Source organism: Typopeltis vanoorti, chromosome 23 (assembly GCF_054136105.1).
Source record: "Typopeltis vanoorti isolate ZY-2024b chromosome 23, IOZ_Tvanoo_1.0, whole genome shotgun sequence".
In the NCBI taxonomy this organism is placed as follows: domain Eukaryota; kingdom Metazoa; phylum Arthropoda; class Arachnida; order Uropygi; family Thelyphonidae; genus Typopeltis; species Typopeltis vanoorti.
The window spans coordinates 53,959,767-53,984,063 of NC_143571.1; the positions used below are offsets into that span (position 1 = coordinate 53,959,767).

Below are 24,297 nucleotides of genomic sequence, written 5' to 3' on the forward strand. Positions count from 1 at the left end.
ATTAATAGTGGAAACAATAGTATGACCATGTACATGAGTAGAAATTCCAGAAGTAGTTGAGTGATAGAGATCAAAAGTGTTCTGTAGGAGAGAAATCTTGCAGAGAGAAGAAAAGGTTAAGAAACGACACAGAGAATGTTATCTGCTATTGTGATTAGTAATTAGACGAATTGCATTTCATCATTTCTATTTTCGCTGCTTTTTGATCCTGGTTGATGGACTTGGAAAGGCAAAGCCAGTGGGAGTTGTGGATATTATGTGGTTAAGTTATCCAGAATAACTTCGTTGTTTATGACACAATACATTCGTCGCGAGAGTGAGCTAAGTATTTTTTAAAAATTAATTTAATATTTTTTACATTTTTATTTATTTTTTACATATTCCGGAAAAACTGCTCTCTGTATACTAAATATGGAACGTTTTCAAGCAACTTCAGCCCACTTCTCCGGAGGAAGAGATTACTAACTAAATTCTCTCGTTCTAAGCAAAGTTGCACTTTTGAAATCTTAGATATTTCATTTCACTCTCTTGTGCAGACAGCTACATCTTTATTTTTCTATTTTGGCTTATGTTCATTCTTTTCATTGGCCTCCAAAACTTTGGTAACAGCGCCTTGTAAAATGAAATTCATGTCACATTTGACATGACATGAATTTCACAGGAAAAATATTGTATGCCTTTTCAAGTAAATCTAAGATAGCCAATCTTAAATGGACTGGCTTTTTTATTACTTGGCTTTTCTCTACGGGATAAGGGTTACATAATTCGGGACTTGCTTCCCTACTTCCGAGAGATTTGCCAACCTGGTTGACCGAGTGGTTAGCATATCCGCTCCCCAAACAACAGGCTACGGATTTGAATCTCGTCGTAGTCATGGACGTTTATGATTGCTTTAAATAGGATATGATATTCACCGTTTGGAGTGAGATCACCTCCCTGCTTATTGGAGGCATGAAGGCCGGCCTGAAAAAGTTTCATGTTTGATCTCTAGAGCAGGTCTTCTAGACTACGTAAAATAAATAAAATACAACAAATACATACAGTTAATTAAAAGCAGAAAAATCCTCAGCCCACCCACCAATGGTACGAATGTACTATACACCCTCTGTCCAAAAAGAAACCAAACTTTTCAAAAATATAAGAAACTAATGGCTCCACTTGTTGCATCTTTTTGTTGTCGAAAACAGCAACCTTCATTAGTGTTGTGTCAACTCTTTATGCCATTTGTTTCATTAGACGCCGAGTTATAGTGCCAAGAGTGACAGTATGTTTTGACGAACGGTCGGTCGTCACAATATTCTTGCCGTACGCGACGAATTCTCGGTATCAATTGCTTCAAAACTTCGAGATAAAACTCACCATTGACCGATTGGCCAGGCGGAACGAATTATTTTGTGTATAATGCCCTTGGAATCGTAGAAACAAATCAGCATTGTCTTTACTTTTGACTTATCCAAGCGACTTTTTTTTGGATGCCCCTCTTCTGGTGGTTTCCACTCAGCACTCTGTTTCGGGCTCGTACTCAAAACGTCATGTTTTGTCACTAGTAACGATCGTTTAAAGGAAGTTTGAGTCCTTATGAGCGGTTTTAATGAGGTCCTTGCAGTGTTCAATTCGATACATTTTTTGGTCGTCGGTCAACTTTTGGGGAACAAATCGCGAATTAAATTTACGAAGGCGCACACTCTCGGTCAAAATGTTGTGCACAGTTGAATCTGGAATACCCAATTCATCTTCAATCAATCTCACGAACGATTTCGGGTTTTCTTTGATGAAATCACGCACTTTTTTGATACTTCGTTCAGTCCAGTTTTGACGGCCCGACTTTTCGTCTTCAAGTGTCTCACGACCACTTTGAAATCGCTTAAACCACTCGTAAACTTGAGTACGGGATAAGCATTCATCACTGTATGCTTTTTGAAGAATTTGATACGTTTCGGTAAAACTTTTACCACGTTTAACATAAAAGGCAATCGCAGTTCTCCGTTTGAAACTCATTTTCCGACTGTTCGTCAAAACACACTGTCACACTTGGCACTATAACTCGTCTTCTAATGAAACAAATGTCATAAAGAGTTGACACAACACTAATGAAGGTTGCCGCTTTCGACAACAAAAAGATGCAACAGGTGGCGCCAATTGTTTCTTCTATTTTCGAAAAGTTCGGTGTCTTTTTGGACAGAGGGTGTAGATTTACAGGAAAACTTTTCATGGGTGATAGCTACATAAAACAAAAAATAATTTCAGACCCCTAATAAGAGAGTGTCAGTAACGGTGGAGGTCTCACACCAGGAGATAAAAATCGTCTAATTACCTAATCGAAAATAACTTACAGTTATAAAATCTTGAATTCTTGTGATCTTAGCTTCCTCGTCAATAACTAACTAACTAATCTTTCCTTCTTTCATAATTCACATTCTCATTATGTTTCTTTCTTAACACTCTCTCTCTCTCTCTCTCTCTTTTTATTCTTATTCTTTACTTACTTTCTTTCTTTCTGGTAATCGAGTTTATAAAATAGCCCCGGAACAGTTGGTTTACTACCTATCTGTTTGCATTCATTTTTTCTCAACTACTGTAATTATCAATATTTGCAATGCATCGAATTTATTTTTGCTTGCATGCCTTCGGTGTGAAAAACTGTTATTTGGAACTACAAAGTTCCTCCGGTTCCCTCAGAAGAGAGCAATAAAACTTCTCTGATAACTTACTCTCCTTACCTAAAATGATAGGAAAACTGTGAGCGAATGCATTTACTAGCTGCTGCTTCTGATGCAAGCGGAGATCACGTGATACTGATGGAACTACTCGATCCTAGACACATAACTTCGTCCCCAGGCACCTTTCACAGTGAAATTTAAGGACAGCCAATGCTAATATTATGCTCAGTCCTATTACGTGGGAAATGCACAAAGTCAATGAAGTAAGAGCTGAATGTATAAAACGTGTGCCTGCAAATAGAACTCAGAGATAAATACCGAAATTCTTATAATAAACGAATCAGCAGAATCCTTCTACAAACCACAATAACAGCAAATTTGATATAAAAAAATCACATCGTATTTGTTATTATTCCAAACGTATTCATGTGCTCGCGAACCAAATAGAGTAAAATTAGCATTGCTTTGTTTCCAGGAATACACGCCAAAATTTACAAGGACAAAATATAAAAATGGGAGGACGGTTGTGACATGCGCTTGGATTCATGAGGATGTTACGGTGTCAAGAGAGGGAGCAATATATATGAAGAGTTATTAAATAACTTTGCTTTTAAATAATAATTGAGCGCTTGTATACAAATTTAAAAAAAAATAAGTAAAAAAGATATAAGAAATCAAAGCTGAGTTGGGCGATCTTTTGGGATCGTCTAATTTTTATTGAGGTCTTTACTTAAATACACCCCTCAACTGTTGTAGGCATACCCCTGTTGAAGGGTATGAGGCACCATTTTTTTTTTTTTAATTCTAATTCTTTTTTTATTTTTTATTTTTGTTGCAGATAAGTGCTGGTCCATTTCTTTCATTATTTTTTTAATTAACAAAAACAGCCAGAACTCTCCACTAAATTTCAGAATTATTTGTATCTTAAATTATAATGGTTCTTAGTGACTGTTTCACCACCCATGCGTGCACTATCCATATTTAATCGTATTTGTGTCACACGTTAACGGATGTACAGGTTACAGTTATACGCACGAAGGTGAGTTTTCTGCGTTTATTGACCTCAAAACAAAACAATAACGAAACCGTCTTCTTGATCTCCATTTACGGCTAAAAATGACAAATATAAAACAAGATTTACTTTTCCTTTATTATTGAAAATGTACGAAATTTAATGTCTGAGATGGGATACACCAACATTACGAAAATTTTAAAAGGAATAGCCGAGTACTAAAAGTTTGGGAAACATTAGTGTAGATAATCTCATCGTTCTCTTCTAGAGACCGAGCATGGAATTCGTTTACAAGCCACTACAGGTATCTGATAAACAGGGTGGCATTCTCATACCAGATGACAAACAAATTATCATTGCAATCTAAAAGCAGCAAATGTTAGTGATTTATAATATGTCATATGTTTGGAGAAAAACAAACCTAAAACATTTGAAAAGTATTCTGTTTGAATAGGATATTAAAGGTGCGCTACTATATAGTATACTACTAATGTTGAAATGAAAGCAATATCAGTTAAGAAAGCATGTTTCTTCACAGAGAATGATGGATAAGTATTTTCCCATCTTTAAGTTTATTGATAGTTTCCTCTAAGTTGCATTTCCATAGAATTATGTAAACAGACGAAATGATTTATGCCTACGCAAAAAAGTGTCTGCATGTACAAATTGGTTATAAAAATGCTGGTGATATATTTTGTAAAACGTGTGTTTTTAGAGATTTATCATCTTCTTCTGTTTTATTACTTGATTTTCCTTTCGCTTAGTCCTAAAACAAACAGTACTACTTGTTATTTATCAAATCCTAATATCAAAAAAGTAAGGCAAGCAACAACACGAAAAATATCTCAGAATACAGTAGAGGATACCTCATTTGGGATACTAAGGAAAAGCACTTATAGGCCACATTAAAACTTCGTTATGGAAGATGTTACCGGGAAAATATGGAATATAAAGGAAGCATCGGAGAAATCCCACAAGAGGAAAGACCCACCAGAAAATGCTTTTACCAAAATTACATTCTTGGGTAGAGAGTCAGAGAGTAACTGGGATGCCGACAGTAAATCTTACACAAATACCAAGGGAGGGAGAAGGCAGAGATGTTTACGACATGAGCCACTTCCTATGTATACTTATCTTGCTCAGTGAACTCATTCGATCGGGGTCTGTAGTTCCAAAATACTTGAGTTATTTTAAAATATACTTGGGAGAGGCAGTTGAATCTAAATGGAAGAACATCCAGGATATTTCTTCAAATCAATAAATTCGACTTTGTTTAAGTAAGCCATCTTTTAACCAATCAGGTGTTAAAAAGTGCTCTGAACAATGGAACCCCAGCGCGCATTCTTAGAGTACAATTTTAATCGAAATAGCTTTCAAAGGAAACATTAAAGAGAACATCGAGCTAGATGGCGCTGCTATATTGGGTGGTATTAAATCCTTTATCTTTTCTGTTCGTAGCCGAAGGAGATAAAGGATTTTTTTTTCTGTTTGTGATTTGATAAAACCGTAGTGATTATAACTGTAAATCGTGTATTAAAATATGTTTATTATATATTACATAAAGATTATTGGAAAACAAACGTAGAGGTTTATATAATAAAATGGATTTTAGAATGCATTTATAAAAATGCATAACTCGTTGTTATAAATCGAATTGTTTTTTAGATTTTTTTTCCAGATAAACTGTCTATCAATTAAAGCTCTGATCATGGCAGGAGGGTAACAGCAATAACCGCGCTTCTGTTAGAACTTCTTCGACTACAGCATTGCCATCCATTCCACGATCAAGTCCTTATAAGAACTGGCTTAAAAGGGCGAAGCAAGAATGCTTTTCATCTTCCCCGTTATCTGTAGAGGACAGTGTAGGGATAAGGTATTATTTTATTTTGGGCAATTAAAGCTCTAGATCAATGGCAGGAGGGTAACAGCAATAGCTGAGCCTCAGTTAAAACTTCATTGGCTACAGCATTGCCATCCATTACTCTCCAAGTATTGTAGTGGGTTGGATTGAATCAACCTATACCATCCTTATAAGTAAGGACTGGCTTGAAGGGGCGAAGCAAAAATGCTTTTCATCTTCCCTGTTATCTGTAGAGGACAGTGTAGGGATAAGGTGTTATTGAGCTATTAAATTAAAGCTCTGATCATAGCAGGAGGGTAACAGCAATAGCCGAGCCTCAGTTAGAACTTCATTGACTACAGCATTGCCATCCATTATCCTCCAGGGGAAAATATATCAGTGACCTATACCATCCCACGATCAAATGGCTTTTTAGCAAACTCCATTCAGCCAGATAAGAAAAATAATATGGTGTAAATGAAAGATTGATGATAACAGTTTTGTTACTTAAAAGTTTTAAAAACAAAATCTAGAAGTAAATATAAAATAATGATTTATTTATAACTTTATATTATAAGCAGATTTCAAGAAATATTTAGAACTGAATATTTTTGATTTTAGGTGCTGTTCTAAAAACTACGCAAACGCCAATGAGATTCATTGTTTATTCTGTTTATATAACAGCGTGTCGTACATAAGTTATAGAATGATTTTGTCTGACCACTGTTCTAGGACTCGAACAAATCGAACAATTAAAAATCAAAATTATTGCACAATGATACAATTTTTATTAGGCTACAATATTATACCGAACTCCTAACACAAACACGCAGGTTATAATAAGCGATACCTTCATTTTTCAAGAATGTTTTCTACTAAATCAAACTGAATAAGTAAATTACTCTACAATTTTATTTGCTTGAAAGATAATTTGTTTTAGTGATTTATATCGATAGTGGTTTATATATTTATTCATTTTCAAATTCATCGAAACATAGTCTCTTTCTTTTTACCGCAGTCTTTCCTCATATCTGCTATCCAACATGATGAAATTTTCAGAATCATCCACTTCTTGAGTCTCTCATATTTATTTCTATTGAAGATTACGTCGATTGTTCTTGATCCTATTTATATCACATAATTCAAGATCTGTCGCATCTGTTTTTCATCTTATCAACTGGGACTAGATAACGGCTTAAATATTAGGATATTTTCTAGAATATAATCGCCCCAAAACGTAAAGAGATTTGAACAAAACGAATCCAATTGAAAATTTTATCTGTCACAATACCTCGTTTTTCTCTACTTTGTGACTTTTTAGTATTGTTAGACTTTCTACATCCGTTTTTATTTAACCTTTCTTTTTATGTCTACTTAATATTCAAATCTCATAAAGAATTCGCAGTTGTTCCTAAAGTGACACTAATATTTTCAGAACAAACCTTGTCGGGATGCATTTTTCATCAGTGACACACTTTTCACATAACACGAAGACTGTTTATATTAAAAAAAAGAAAAAAAAAACGACACTAGATACCATTCCATTTTGATATACCCCTTGGCATCTTTAGACAACTTTCTTAAGTGTATTTGCAATGCTGGAAATATATTCGCAACCCATTTTAGTGCATGAGATGTCGGTGAATATTTTATTTGACGTGCTAGATGACATTTGACTAGGAAAAACGCCATTGAATATCAGGCTAGCGCAAACCATATGAAAGAGGCAGTTTGGTTGCCTAGCAACCGTTCATGGTCTATTCGCTTTGAAGTACGGGGGGCAAAAAGATGATTTTAGGCAAAAAGAAATACTGTCATATTCGGATGCAATATTGTTGGTTTTATTTTTATTTTTATTTTATTTATTTATTTATTTTTATTTTTTTTGCAATAACAACTTAACAGCAAGTAGTGAAAAATACTGGTAAACAAATCTTTATTTTTGAAACTGGATGCTCTGCTTTTTAAGAAAACTGAAATATATTTTACCATTTAAAAGAAAAAAAAAGTTAAACGAACTTGGTTGATTATAATATGTGACAATCCAAATTACTTTATCTGTGTTTATTTTAAAACATATCTAAATGTTTCAAGCAGTACATTTCTGTATATTTTGTTCCTATCACTACTTACAGTGTTTTGAAGGAAAAATATTTTTAGTTTAAATTTGAACTAAAAAAATTATTTGGAACTGATATTTAAAATTTGAATAAATGATATTTTTATAAATAACTGAAAAAATCTTAAATTATAATATACAGACATCAAAAACCATTTATTGTTATCCATAAATATGAAATAATATAATATATTCGCAAAATCAGGCAATAGGAAGGAATCAATCGACCGTGAGATGCGGTGATTGATTTTCAATCCAATACCCTTGGAGGGTAATGAATAGCAATGCTGTAGCCAATGAAGTTCTAACTGAGGCTCGGCTATTGCTGTTACCCTCCTGCCATGATCAGACCTTTAATTAATAGCTCAATAACACCTTATCCCTACACTGTCCTCTACAGATAACGGGGAATATGAAAAGCATTCTTGCTTCGCCCCTTTAAGCCAGTCCTTATAAGGACTATAAAAATCAGGCAATATGGAATTGGAAAATTCCGGAAATAAAGTCCTTTTTAGGATTTCCAGGGTAACAAATGGCAATGCTGTAGCCAATGAAGTGTTAACTGAGGCTCGGCTATTGCCGTTACCCAGCCATGACTAGAGCTTTTTATCTCAATAACACTCCATCCACACAGATTTTCTTCATTCAGATGACGGGATAAAGAGTCAAGGACTCAGTCCATCGCCCAGTTCTTATAAGAACTCAGGCAATATATTCGCAGTTTACGTCAGTTTTTTTTAAATTAGTTAACATGCAAAACCTGAAAAATGTTGATTTCATGAACATATATATATATTTAAATTAATTAACATGGAAAACCTAGAAAATGTGAATTTTATGAACATATATATATATATATATATATATATATACGCTAATTAGAATAAAATATTCTTTAGTATCCAATCCATAAAAATATCAGTTACCCATAGGCACACGAAAGCATTTACAAATAGCCTTAACGACTGCGCTTTTGGAGTTTTGATTATGCTCACGAATTCTTATATACATAAACTGTCAAAAGTGTTTCGGGTTAGACAAATAATAATAATAATAATAATAATAGAGAGAGAGAGAGATCTACCATCTACATCATAAACAAGTGTTGATATTTTATTGTCGGTTGAGCATCACAGCAGGTATCAAACTGAAGAATCGTTTTTTTTTAAGTTTCGTAAATAACTTACTTTTCCCACGAAATATAACCATTGTCTATGATTCATCACTACACAATACAGAATAGAGACATACAAAGAATCTTATAAAGGATAAACTTTTATTTTAAAACTGTTCGCACTAGTAGCACGCGTCGAATCAAAGCTCTCATAAAACACGATGCCAACCATTGGTTGAATTGCAAATTTCCATTTCCTACCAGACAACTGTGCTTTCTTGCTTCAAGATCGAACGGAACCAACTTATGCAACCAATGTAAGTTTTGCGTGTCTTTCCCAGTGTCTGGTGCACGATAGAAAACTACGAATGCGATATACGACTCGAAGGTGCAGTCATGCAAATAACTTTGTGTGTGTGTGTGTGTGTGTGTGTGTGTGTGTGTGTGTGTGTGTGTGTGTGTGTGGAGGGAGAGGGGGCGGCTTAAAGCACTTTTCTTTTAATGTTGCTATCGTGCAGTACCATTCAGGTTTATGTAGTATATTTGCAACCAGGATGGAGACAACTGATAGTCTAAAGACACGAAAATGTCATCAAATATTCTTTCTAGGTTTTTTCAACTTTGTAATGGACATGAAAATTTTCATGGAAAAAACCTTAGCAACTCTGTGAAGTCGAGAATGCAAGTCATATTGAATTCGAGTCAACGTAATGGAATGTGATTCTGAAAATGCGTCTATTTAAAAGAAATTCTAACATTTCGAGTCTGGAATACGAGCTTGGAGCAGGATAAAAGATGTATATATTGCAGAAGTATTTGATATTGAGATCTAGAACGTTATAGACTTTGCTAAACTGGATTTGAGTTTATTCATTTTCTGTGATAATTTGCTTAAATAAGATAGATGTTTACTTCAATAGTTTCTCTTTATTTCTGTGGTAGAAAATAGACTATCTGTCTAGTAGATTTCTAAATTTCAGCTCTCATTTAGTTGTCTAAATGACCACTCATAAAAAGGGTACCAACCCCCCCCCCCCCAAGTATTTTCTATGTATTTTTTTAAATCGCTTAAATAATAGAATAGCATTTTTTTTCCGAAAAATGAAAATATTAAAAATGTAGAATAATTGGATTTGTCACACTGCAAATCCAGCTATTCAATGCATATTAATTCCTATTTCCTGCTTTAAGTTTGTCCTTAAAGGACTACATGGACAAACCAACAGGACTACATGGCGAGGCCTGCCACACCGGGCCTCGCCATGCAGTCCTGTTGTACGCTTTTCTGAAGGCTTCAACTCTCTGAAGATCGGTTACTCCACACACACACGCACACACACACAGACACACACACACACACACACACACACACACACACACACACACACACACACACACACACACACACACACACACACACACACACACACACCATTCATCCATCTCATTGATGGTCTACCCCTTCCTCTTTTTTCCAGGAACTTTACTTTCTATTAGTGTTCTGAGAAGTCCTCCTTCCATCCTTTCAATGTGCCCAAAATATTTTTTCTTCTCTTAATATCCTTAAGGAGCCTTAAAGTTTTACTGATCTATTTTAACACCAATTCAAATTTATGTCTTTCAGTATATGATGTCTTCAACAGCCTATTTTTAACACCAGGTCTCAGCAGCTATCCTTTTCTTATCTGAGTTCTTTAGGTTCCAAATCTCACCTCCATAAGTCGAAGTTGGAAAAACAACTGCATCCAAAATCCGTAACTTTGTTCCTGTGGAAATAGATCCATCCTTCCAGATTTTTGACAAGTCTCTGATAGTTGTTTTAGCCATTCCGAATCTTCTTCTGACGTCGTCTTCTGAACAGCAACTCTTCACATTAATAATGGATACAAGTACTAAAACTTGCTGACTTCCTCAGTTCTTTTTCCATTAAGATACACTTGTTTCTCAAGAGCTTCCCTTTGTATTTCCTTTAAGTTTGTCCGGATAGGGCGATTTGGAATTACGTCTTCTGTGGCAATTACTTCTATAGAGGACTGTTATATATCTGTCAATGTGTGTGTGTGTGTGTGTGTGTGTGTGTGTGTGTGTGTGTGTGTGTGTGTGTGTGTGTGTGTGTGTGTGTGTGTGTGTGTGTGTGTGTGTGTGTGTGTGTGTGTGTGTGTGTCTCCGTCTCCGTCCATCTCCGTATGAACTCATCTTCAGGTTGAAACGTCCTTATAAAATTTCTTCGCGTCCTAAACAGATTCGAATTCAGATCTTTACAATAGAAGGGAAAGTGCCGTACCTATATTTGCTTTCCGATGCCTTCGTAGAGCAATTGCTGTACGGAACTCTTAGACCCCAACAGTTATGACCACGCAATAACAAATAAATACATAAAGTGAATCAATACATAACTTCTGTTTTTTTTTAAAAAAAAGTGCTACTTGTAGAATTTGAATAAAAAAAAATTCTACTCACCGAATTCATATTTCTATTTCAAAAGAGCATTAAGCCATCGAAATACGATGCATTTACTTTCGTTTCGTGTTTTGTATAGCACGTTACTTACCGTTGAATATTTATGTAAAGACAAAATGAAGCATCTTCAAATATTACCAGAAACTTGCTCGCACCGTTGCATTATGATTTAAAGTATGCTGTCTACTTTGTTAGAAGTATTTGTCCGATGTTTTCCTCTTTTTGACTGGATTTTCAATTATTCAAGCTACTCCTGAATGTTTTTCCTCGAGAATTTTGAAAAATAAGAGACGAGACCTCATGCAATTTTACGGTTGATTTATAATGTGTAGAGCCCATTAGTGGAGACGGTGGTAAAACGAAAAGTTTCTTGCGTTTAATGACGGTAAAATGAAGGCAAAAGAACGTCTAGGTAAACAAGAAGGAAAAGCAATTCTTCAGTTGTAGTACACGATATTAAAAAAAAAACGAAAAAAGAAGTTAAAGTTATGCAAAATATAGTAATTCTATATTAATAACGTTTTTACTAAGATGGCTAAAAAGTAAAAGAACTTACTGCTATTAAATAGTAAAAAAACTAATGATTTCAACAATTAATCGCGTGGCGAACTCTCGTTGCCATGTTATTAAACTTTAATTGTAAAAATCTTTTTAATGGAAATTGCATTTTTGCAGCTATTTCCGTTTGCTGAAATAATGTTTACTGATTTGTCATAACAAATAAAATCGTCTGGACATGAAAAGTTTTAATTAAGTTTATTTAATATTACTCTGGTTTCAAATTATTTTTATTTACTGTTTCCAGAAACATTACTGTTAGTGCAATGTTTCCCTCCTGTGGGGCGTACGCCCCACGTTGGGAAACACTCTGTTAGTACCAGAGATCCAGTCTGTGTAGGATTTATTGCACTGCTTAGAGTGTGGTGACGTTATGGTCGATTTGACATGTGACGGATGTCAGTTGTCTTAATAGATCTCAATTAACTCACACGCAAGGAAGAATAAACATGATAAAGTTATCACTTCTGTGACCCCAGTGTTAAACATAAGCACTCTCGTTAGATATGTCTGGAATGTTAAACATACGCACTCTTGTTAGATGTTACCCCAGTGTTAAACATACGCACTCTCGTTAGATATATCTGGAATATTCGAAGTAACTGACCCGAAGCTTCAAAGAGAATCTTAAAAGAAAATTTTCTCTTGTATGAGACCAAACAAATGCTACTTGAAGAAATAGTTCTTATAAGAATTGGGCGATGGACTGAGTCCGTGATTCTTTATCCCTTCATCTGATTGAAGAAAATGTGGATGGGGTGTTATTAGCTATAAGCTCTGGTCATGGCTGGGTAACGGCAATAGCCGAGCCTCAGTTAAAACTTCATTGGCTACAGCATTGCCATTTGTTACCCTGTTGTTTAAGTAAAGGGTAAAATCTCAAAAAATCAGACGATCTCTAGGCCACTCATTCGTGGGCGAAAGACCGTCCAAATCTCCGCGTTGGTTCTACTCAGTGAAACTCGACCACCGAGCAGAACCGCTCATTCCGAAGAAAATAATTCACAGGCCAGAACCCCTCAGCGGGCCGTGCCGAAGAACACTTTCCCCGGTAACTCAAATTGCTCCCTTTGGGCAAAAACCCTAAGAGAGCGAACTCATTACCCAGGATAACAACAACAGCCGAACCTCAGTTAAACTTCATTGGTTTAGCATTGCCATTCGTTACCCTGTTGTTTAAGTAAAGGGTAAAATCTCAAAAAATCAGACGATCTCTAGGCCACTCATTCGTGGGCGAAAGACCGTCTAAATCTCCGCATTGGTTCCACTCAGTGAAACTCGACCACCGAGCAGAACCGCTCATTCCGAAGAAAATAATTCACCGGCAAGAACCCCTCAGCGGGCTGTGCCGGAAAACACTTCCCCAGAGACTCAAATTGCTCCCTTAAGGCAACCCTTAAGAGAGCGAACTCATCACCCAAGATAACAGCAACAGCCGAACCTCAGTTAATCTTCATTGGTACAGCATTGCCATTCGTTACCCTGATTAGTAAGAAAAGGGTAAAATCTCAAAAAATCGGACGATCTCTAGGCCACTCTAGTGGGCGAAAGACCGTCCATATCTCAGCGTTGGTTCCACTCAGTGACGGCCGCCCCGTCCTAGCACCCCGACGGGCTCCCCGTCCTAGCAGAACCGCTCAGCGTTGGTTCCACTCAGTGTCGGCCGCCCCGTCCTAGCACCCCGACGGGCTCCCCGACTACTGAGCAGAACCGCTCAAATTCCGAGGAAAATAATTCACCGAAGTGGAAGCAACGCTAAGATGAGCTATGGAGGGTCTTTCGGCCACTATGGAGTAGTCAGATCATCCGAATATTTAGAGTTCGCCTTTACCTAAACATCGGTGATTAATACCCTTAGAGGGTAATGGATGGCAATGCTGTTGCCAATGAAGTTCTAACTGAGACTCGGACATTGCTGTTACCCTCCTGACATGATCAGAGCTTTAAATAGCTCAATAACACCTTATCCATACACTGTCCTCTACAGATGACGGGGAAGATGAAAAGCATTCTTGCTTTGCCCCTTTAAGCCAGTCCTTATAAGGACTAGATTGTTAATTATAAGTTTCTTCAGCTCATTATATTGAATATATAGAGTGAATAACATTCTGGTTTAAATATTCAAAGATAAAATACAAAATTTCGAACATAATTTAAGCTTTATTAGCTTTCTGATATGTATCAGTTATTCAAAAATATATGTGTATTAAATAATGCTTAAACTAAATCATTTTACTCAATAGTTTTAATTTGTCAGATAAAAATATCAAAGTACATGTAACTTTTAAATAAATGTTTAAAACTTAATTTCTTTAATTTAAAAAAATAAAATAAAATTTGCAGTTATGGGGTGATTTATTGGGCTTTTGTAGCATTTGCTCCGTTTCTGTTTTCGTGTTCCACCATCTGTAGTGAGGAGATGGAAATGAAATAAACAAAAATATCGTTTATAATTAATGAATAGCATAAAAAAATCCAAGTCTGTTATTCTAGAGATATTGGGCTTCCGCTTAAGAGTAAAGGGAGATCAATAACGGAGAAAATATTACTGCCAAAACAGTATTATTAAAGCAGTATATTACCAGCTGTTGATAAGGTTAAAGCCCATTTGATAAATGAATTCTCTGGATTTGCAAACACTTCGTGACTGTTTATCTTATCTCGGAGAGAGAGAATGTTCGCTCAGTAATGGAAACCAATCTTAATTCGTTGCACATTTCATTTTTGTTTTTTAAATTTAGCATAATGTAAATTGTTCGACGTATCTATTCCTTGCAGGTTTGAGAAGACTTTTTGTATTAGTCTATGTTTGTTTTCAAATTTTCTTAAGTCGTTTTTTTCTTGCAAATCTAACATTAAATATAATTTCCATTTTCTTTACATTACAAACTTAAACATCTCAACAAATAAACCGAAATTATTCATGTAGAGGATAGGTAAATTTGACACATATTCAAAATGAAAGTTTAGATGTTAATTGCAGTAACTTTTACATAACCGCAAATAATTTCAGTTTTGTTGATTTTATTATCGATTCTTTTATTTAATCTAGTACATTTCTTCTTGCAGGTTCTTGGTGTTTACGTTTAGTAGAATTACGTGTTCCCGAAACAGTTGTTAGTGGCGACCCCGTGTGGCTTAACTGCTCTTTTGAGTTGGAAACAGACCAACTATATTCCATCAAGTGGTACAGGAACAATGTGGAGTTTTATAGATACTTACCAACAGACAGTCCACCGGATCAAAAATATGATCTTCCAGGAATATTTTTGGTAAGTGAATTTATTTATAAGAAAATAAAATTATATATATATGTTTTTTCAAAGTATTCTAGTGCTGAGTGTTTGTATATGAGAGAGAGATGAAAGAAGGCAATCTTGATTTAAATCTGAAAATAATATCATTGGTAAAATTTAAATCACGGATCGTAACATTGAATTGTATGATGAATTAAGTGAACTGAGATTTCATACTTTACAAGCCTATTTAAGAAAATGGGTTTGAGTTTTTCAATCTAATTTCGTAGAAGACAATTAAAAAAAAACACATTTTGTAAACAATCTCTGCAAAATCTTTTTATCTCTCTTTAATTTTTTTCTTGTGCATTTAGGCTCTTCCATCAAACATCATCACCTTTATTTTATGTATTTTGCATTTCTTTTTCTAAGCTTAGTCTAACATAAAATAATCCAATGTGATGTACAGCATGCCTGCAGACTTACTAACCATAATAAAATGATGTAATTCATAAACTAACATTGAGACAATCATTGGATTTTGCATTCAAATATGAAAACAGTTAAGTGTCCCACAGTGCAAATGAATTAATTACTACACTGCGCATGCGTGTCTGAGTGAAGCTGTCCACAATGCAGTGTATTGTATAGTGTCGCTTTGGCCTCATTAAATTTACTTATGCTGAATTCCAGTTAAATTAAAAAGGAAATTCAGACAGACTTATAGACAAAGACTACTTTAATGAAATGACATGGCAAATTGAGTGGTTGAAAAATAGTTTTGTTTTAAGGTAGAAAGGAATTGGCGAGCGATGAGTAGTGGATGTAGAATGCCTTGAAATGATATAGGAAGCTTTTCAACGTAGTTCTGGTAAATCCATTTGTCAGGAAAAATACTAAAAATATGATCTATCATGCTGTGTTGTACACAAAAGACTGCAGCTTGTGCATTGATCAGAATTGACATCCCATGCTAGAGATTGCAAAAACTCTAATCCTCCCCCGATTCATCTCTCTTAGCTCAAAATCTCCTCACGAAACTTTGTTGCAATCGATGTACTCAAATAGTGAGGTCATCTAATACTCAGACTAGCTTCTTTAATTCCGCTGACGACTTAACACAGAGAATTCATCTACCCACTAGAATACCAGACAAAAGTGTTAATTTCATACTGGAAAGGAGGCCTTCACCTCCTATTTCCCCTCAAATTATATTTTTGAAGAGCCCCAGGGTTCTCCAAAAATGTAAAAGGTAGTCCATGAAAGAAAATTCAGCATATCGCAAACGGCCCGAGACCAAAACTCAGGTATTGCCTTCAGCCTATACTGAAGCCTCAAACAGCTGAAAAAAAAATCTAAATCCAGTTTTGAAATGGTCAAATGCTGCAAACTTACCTCCTCTCCGAATCACAGTTGAGCATTCTGGGCAAATTTCATTTGCGTATGTGTTTCAAAAGCAAATAAAAAGACACAGCGGAGTTGGAGAACCACTTTTGATTCAAGTATCCCACCGGATATGCTACAAAACATCGGAAGCAAAGGATAGAGTTCCACTTGCTTATTTTTCCGGCTACTAAGAATGCACAAGTGGAGATCTATTGAAACACAATGCAATTCTGCGTCTGTGAGTAAATCCTTATGATTCCATCGCGGTAATTTATAAATTTTATCATTTTATTATGGGAAGCAATTCTACCGGGTACGTTGTACAAATGATAGATGGAAAGCATGCTGACCAATATATTTTAAAGGGTAACCGCTCGGCGTATGGACATCTGTATCTGCACAAGACCACTGTACGTTCCGAAGGCTTGTATCGTTGCGAGGTGTCGGCCGAGGCGCCATCGTTTCAAACTGTACGGGAAGAAAAAGAACTTTTTGTTTACGGTATGTAAAGAGTATATTTCTCTCTCTCTCTCTCTCTCTCTCTCTTTTATTCTCTTATTAGCATTTTTCTCTCTCTCTATTCACCCATCTTTTCTTTCTCTCTCTCTCTCTCTCTCTCTCTCTATCATCTTATTAGTATTTCTTTCTATATATACATCCCTTTCTTTTCTGTCTATCTCTATCTGTCTGGTATTAGTTTTAAGCTTCTCTTTCTTCAATATTATCTCTCTCTTACTCTCAATAAAAGCCTCTGTTTTTCTTTCTTACTCTTAAAAGTAGTTTCTTATTCTTCAAAACCAAGTGATTAACTATAAGAATTTCAAAATGGCAGCTGTGTAGCAAAGAACTCTTACTCTATTTTAAATAACACTTTAATCTAACATATCTGGACATTTAACCGTTCTCAATTTATTCTAATCTTAACAAGCGCATTGTAGTAGTAGCTCTAACATGCTATGTAACAATTTGACGCAAGCGCCTTCAACCTACTGGCCTCGAAATCTAAACGCTTGACAAAATGTCAGCTCTCACCTATCGTGTGTACCCACTGAGTAAACCGAAAGGTCGCACGAACATGATCCACAAATTCATCAGGAGAACATTTCCAATTAGCGAACTATGGAATGCGGCTCAGAGCAATAACGAAGATGAGATAGCTAACTACGGTTTCCACGCAATTCGGAAATAGACATGGCGTGAGAAACACAACAGAAATAATCAATCCGGTGCAAACTAGGCTTAGCTGAATTACACCTACATTTGAGGCATGTGAAATGCACATAAATATCCTGTCGCTGTCGAGAGACGAGGGCGATTAACTTTGCTTTATTTCCACTTACCAGTCCTATTTGTAATTAATATAATGTTAGTAATGTAGCTCGTGGTGGATATATATTAAATATTTCTCTAGGAGTAGTCATAAATTTTCTATTTATTTTCTCTTTGGCAGAGAGGATTCCATCTCCTCTATCAATTTAGGCAGTAGATTATTTTCATCTCTTAGTATGAGATCATCTGCTCCTACTCGCTTAACAGAGAGCTTAAAAGTAGCCTAAAAATTTCCATGCTTGGTCTCTATACCAGGATTTCTCTTAATCTACTCACCATACTATTGTAAGAATATCTTTACAATCTTTGACAGTGGATTTCACTCATAAATAAAATAAAACCGACGACTGTTTGATCTTACCACGATATGATTCCTACCCAACATTAATTTTTAAGGAGAAATTCTTATTTCTTATTCCGTTTTTCTTTACTCTGTACGCACCACCAATCCTATGAAATTTGACCTGTGATAGTCGCTCCTTTCTTCGTCATGTATCTTCTTCAAATTATGACTAGTCTAAAGTTTAAAATAAAATTTCCCTTTTCTGATTTTCTCCTTTTAAAATTCTTAATTGTCTTTTATATGCACTGTACAATATAGTAATAAAAATTCCATTATAATGCATAATAATAATTTTGCTACAAATGTTCAGTTTAAAACTGAATACTAATATTTTATTTAAAACACTTTCGTAATTAATATTTTAATTTTAAAAATTCAGTTTTCTTAAAAATAATAAAAAATATTTTGAAATTTCATTATAATTATAATTACACCTCTTATAAACTAAGAGATTTTAATTATTTAATGAAGTCTAAAATTGTACGAGTACCGTGAGATTTAGAGGAAGAGGAATCAATCGACCGTGAGATGCGGTGATTGATTCATTCAATCCAATACTCTTGGAGGGTAATGGATGGCAATGCTGTAGCCAATGAAGTTCTAACTGAGGCTCGGCTATTGCTGTTACCCTACTGCCATGATCAGAGCTTTAATTGCTCAATAACACCTTATCCCTACACTGTCCTCTACAGATAACGGGGAAGATGAAAAGCATTATTGCTTCGCCCCTTTAAGCCAGTCCTTATAAGGACTATAAGGACGAGTACCGTGGAATGCAAATGTGGAGAAGGATGAACTTTCCACAGTCCTTTTTAGGACTTCCAGGGTAGGTGATTGCAATGCTGTAGCCAATGAAGTTTTAACTGAGGCTCGGCTATTGCTGTTACCCTCTTGCCATGATCAGAGCTTTAATAGCTCAATAACACCTTATCCCTACACTGTCCTCTACAGATAACGGGGAAGATGAAAAGCATTCTTGCTTCGCCCCTTTAAGCCAGTCCTTATATAAGGACTACAAACGCAGAATGAACATGCTTGTTGTGAATTTTTTTAGCACATCTTTCTTTTGTGATCAACAAATTTCTTTTCAAGTGGCGCTATTATCTATTGTTTATTTATAGCCACTGTGATCATCGACTTTTATATACTCTCACTATTATTATTAATATTATTAAAGACAATCTAGATCAGATGGTCCCACCGACCTCTTCATAAAAGCATTTTTCCTTATCGCCCTTCCCCATTGATACATAAAATGTCTGACAGTCGACATCACGCAATTATTAGTCGTTGTTACAAGCCTCGAGATATACTGTATGTACACAACAATGGCGGTTAACTAGATTACTGTTCTGCCACCTAACGGCAAAATTTTCAAATCAAATTGTTAAACAGAAAATAAACAAAGCGAGTTTATATTCATAGCTGTGTTTTGAAATCATACATTGTTATATTGTTTATGTTTATTATTATTATTATTATAGCATTTATAACTTGCCTGTTGATCTCCATTCGATCCCTTTGTAATAAGTGATACTCATAGATTATTAATGAAAGATATAGTGTACAATCTTGCTTAGTATCTGATTTCACAGCAAACTTCTCTTTCTTTTTTTACCAATAACATTTGTATCTTTGACACTACAAAGTTTTCTTTTCAATAGGATATTCATTCATATCCTAATCGGCAGTATTTGTTCACTTCATATTTCAAATTTCCTGCGCATTCTTATCTTAACTAATCGGAAGATATTACTGTCAACAATAACATATTTCGAAAGATTTTTCTTGTTTTGCGTATGTTCTCGCCGAGTGAATTTATGCTCGATGATGGAACCTTGTGATATTAATGGCTAGTCCATGTGCTGAGCGAGCAGAAATCTATCGAGTACCTTGCTCCAAACATTTCAATATATATCGGTGATCGATTTCCTATTCTACTGTTTATAGATCTCCAATAGGAAAACAAATCTCCCTCCCATTTTTTTTTTCTTTTTATCAGCTGCCATCTCCAATAATTCAAATAATTTCACTTCTTCAGTATTTCAACTGACTCCCATTCAATCTAGTTTTCATCATGTCAGTATTGAATGCTTTTGCTGCAGATTTAATTATCCAATGGTTATCATCGTTCCGAAGTATCTCACACGTGTTCAGACTCTTACTATCAACAATGCTAATTATTTGACACGGCGTTTCTTTGATTCACTCTGATCGCTCCACCTCTTTTCTATCGACTCTTTATAAGAAGAATTTTATGTAGTACATTATATAGTGTTTTATTTTATACAAAAATATCGCAAACGCCTTTTATTCCCAAAAAGAAAGTTGGCAGAGCTATTTCAGCCCTAACTAACTTTCCATCCTTCAAGCCTTCATTAATAATGAGCTCAAGCTATCAGTGAATCAAATCGAGTCCTTTCAGGGAGGGAGGGAGGGAGGGAGAGAGAGAGAGAGAGAGAGAGAGAGAGAGAGATTATGGCAAACAAAACAACTTCCACGATCTTTGCTCTCAACCTTAACAATCGTATTATTGTCTATAACGGTGCGAGTTCTACGGTCGATTTTTTTTTTAAATAGACCGTAAACTCGGGTGGTTAAAAACCTAGAGTTTCGGGAAAGAAAACCACTTGCTCGTATCAAAGAAAGTTGGCTAGAAAAAGCTCCTCTATCCGGTGACTAGAATCGAAAGGTCTTTCTTAGGGTGGCCTGGCACTATGGATGTGAACTCTCTTTCCATAAGGTCACACAGCTGCTGTTTTATTTTATACTGTAGTTTTTTTTTTATATTTATTATATTTCACATATGCCTAGGGAAAGAGTGTCCTAGGTTCGATTCCGTCGGAGACGTGAGAAGCTTAAGGATATTCCTCAGCCATAGCCAAGTTAGCCGGTCTTGGGGATGGACAGCAGGGTTTTTTCCACCAGTTTATCTGGGGTTTTTGATCCCGCAAACAGGCAAACAGGTCCCGTGAACACACAAGCTACAGTCATAGGATATAGTACAGCAAGGAAGGCAACGAGGAACTACCTTGCTCATAATCATTTCCCTAGATTGTGGCATATATAACTACCCCCAAACAGCCCCAAGGCTATAACTACAACATATTTCACATTATTAAGTGTTATGTGTATGACAGGACACACATTATACAAATTACCATACATATAATAAAACAACTTCATGAACAAGAAGCAGACCAGTAATGAAAATCATTTGTCTATTTTTCATACATAAGAACTACATATATAACTATTTAATTTACAAGAATTCAATAAATACAGAGACATCTCAACTCATCACGCTTCGCACTTACTGACATTATTGAATTACCACTTACCTCGAAGTTACGTCACTTTCTTAGGAGTTACGGCTCTTGAGCGCAATAAGCCTTCCACACGAAATGTATCGCTGTCTTTCTATCGTTAGTGTGCCGTCAGACACGACTTGTGTCACACGTCTTTCACTCTGTAACCGCATGAATATTAAACTGTACGGCATTTTCTAATTACGATACCCCTCTGGAACCAAAGATGACGTAGCTCCGTGGTATGACTATATATATATATGTATATTCCATTTAAAAAAAGTCAATGAACATGTATAGGTAAGTGGAACTCCATTCCACTTACTTATACAAGCACAAAATTAATAAATAGTTCATTTTTAAAGACTATAGCAGAACATTTGACGACCGACGTTTCCTATCCTATAGCCAAACAACACAAATAAAATCCTTATATAAGGACTGGATTAATGGGGCGAAGCAAGAATGCTTTTAATCTTCCCCGTTAGCTGTAGAGAACAGTGTAGGGATAAGGTGTTATTGAGCTATTAAGGCTCTGATCATGGCAAGAGGGTAACAGCAATAGCCGAGCCTCAGTTAGAACTTCATTGGCAACAGCATTGCCATCCATTACCCTCCAAGGGTATTAATCACCGCATCTCACGGTCGATTTTTCGGGAATGATAATCAAGAACAAACTCCCATATCATACTTTTTATTATTACATATTTATAACTAATTTGTAAAGGTGTATAAATATAATCATTTATATTATTTGGCTACATTAATATTTTAAAGTTATTTTTAAACTATTTAATTTCCAAGAAAGCTTAATATTATAATTATTAAATATAATTAATTTAAATGATTAATTTAATTAACATAAGATTTAAATATACATGTTAGACATAACTATAATTAAACAAGTATTAATGTGCATGAAATAATCTGATATAGATACTATTCTACAGTGCTTCCTGATGAGGGTCCTTCAATTGCTGGCACAAAGTCGCATTACGAAACGGGTGATCTGGTCAATGTCACCTGCACCTCTGGACCCTCTAAACCTGCCGCTGTGCTCAAGTGGTATATAAATGGTAAAGAGGTAAGTGTTTTTATCGAATGAGTATATTTATCCAACTCGTAAACTTGTTCTGAGCACGTTTTTCTGGTGTATACATAAATATTTGGATTGAAAAAAAATCATACGAACTAAAAGTGCTATACAAGCTCGTCTAGCGATGGCTTTTACGAACATCCATGTCCAATATGAGATTTGTATGCACCATCTGTTTGGAAAGCAAGTATGCAAATATTCCTCAAAAATACATAACCGTAAAAAACACCAATAATTACAGATTTATTAAATTCTAGTAAGACTGCCGATTGGCCGCAAAGATAATGTCATTCGAAATACGTCCATTGCCACAAGAAAAAATTTATTGTAAACCACTCTGTCCACTACTACTAAAAATAGTACGAAGTTTTATTCAATAGGAAAAACAGTATGAAGGAAGATGAATCCAAAGAATAAACGTGGATGGAATGAAGGATGCTGATGAGGTGTAGGTTCGGTGTGTTTGGAGCAGCTGGACAGTGTATGGTTGTTGGGCAGTGGCTGCTCTAGTTCTTACATGGTTAGAAGAAAATAGAGGAATGGTAGCAGCCTATTCAGAAGAGCAATGCCCGTGAAAGTACCTATAGAAAAGGCACAGCTGTGAAACAGAGCGCTTATGATAAATTGAGAGGGATTCTTAGGGAGGTCTTGGGTGCTCCACCCCAAATGTGGGAACAGTACTCTAATCTCTAATCTAATCTGAGACTAATAAAGGATCAGGAGGTGAGAGTGAAAAAGTAATGCTTATAACGGAAAAGAACACCACGTTTTTAGAGGCTGAGGACAGAATGTGAGAAATATGTTTGTGCCAGGATAAACTGGTTGTGACAGTCACAAAAAGAGAAAGTTTATCTTGAAAGGTAACGGGAACATTATCAAAAATGAAAGGAAGATGAGGTAGGATTTTTCTTGTGGGTAATAAGGTAGGCTTGAGGGTTGTTTTTTGGCATTGAAATCTACTAAAATGTCTTCACCCCATTTCAGGATGTTGAGGATTCAGTATTCAAACCACTGGTTATGGAAGATCTTGAGGTATTTAAGATAAACTTGCTACAGGGTTTATCGAATAAGGAAGAAGAATGAGGAGTACTATCGTCGACGAAGCTGTGAGTAGGATCTGAAGTCAAAGGAGGTAATTGATGCAAAGGAAGAAACACCTGGGTGAGAGCACAGAATCCTGGCCACTCCACCGTTGATGGAGAAGTGTGAAGAGAGGAAGCTGTTCCACCATGACAATAAATGACCAGCGGAGAAGTGGAAATCCAATGGCAGGGCCCAGGAGAGAGGTCATAAGATGGCAGCTTGTTCAGGAAGCCTCGGTGACAGACACAATCAAATTCCTTTAAAATATCGAGAGCGATAACATAAGTTTCGACAAATCTTTCCACGGCTTGTGTCCAAAGGTGGGTGAGATTAGCTAGGAGGTAGGTTGTAGACGAGAATGTCGAAATCCATATTGGTCATCGTTAACTAGCGATCTCCTAGTTAACTTTCGAGTCTCCAGATAATGAAGTAGCTGGTTGTTGATAACCCTCTCCATCACGTTTGAAATAACTGAGGAGAGAGCAATGGGCCGATAGTTAGATAGCTGACGTTTTTGGGTACAGGTTGTATGTAGGCTCGCTTCTTTGTTATCGGATAGATGCCAGTATAATATGATACTTTATATAGGCGATGCAGGATGGGCGCCAATTCTAGAGCAGAAGTGGCGAGTACGATCGGAAGGAATACCATCTGTACTAGGAGCATCATTAGTATCAATATTAATGATTTTCCGGGTGTACTTTTGGCGAATGTTCTGAGGAGGCATGCGATGGACAGTTTGCGGTAGTACGT

General features: G+C 35.8%; 1 protein-coding gene across 1 annotated transcript in view; it reads left to right on the forward strand.

Annotated features, from left to right (window-relative positions):
* The first annotated feature begins 3,670 nt into the window (after positions 1 to 3,670).
* Positions 3,671 to 24,297, forward strand: part of LOC150093861 (synaptogenesis protein syg-2-like) — a 71,544-nt gene continuing 50,917 nt past the window's right edge. Inside the window, exons 1-4 of the mRNA XM_090412539.1 lie at positions 3,671 to 3,699; positions 14,816 to 15,035; positions 16,751 to 16,886; positions 22,316 to 22,449. Coding sequence (XP_090268665.1) covers positions 3,671 to 3,699; positions 14,816 to 15,035; positions 16,751 to 16,886; positions 22,316 to 22,449 — 519 coding nt within the window. The remainder of the gene's footprint in view (positions 3,700 to 14,815; positions 15,036 to 16,750; positions 16,887 to 22,315; positions 22,450 to 24,297) is intronic.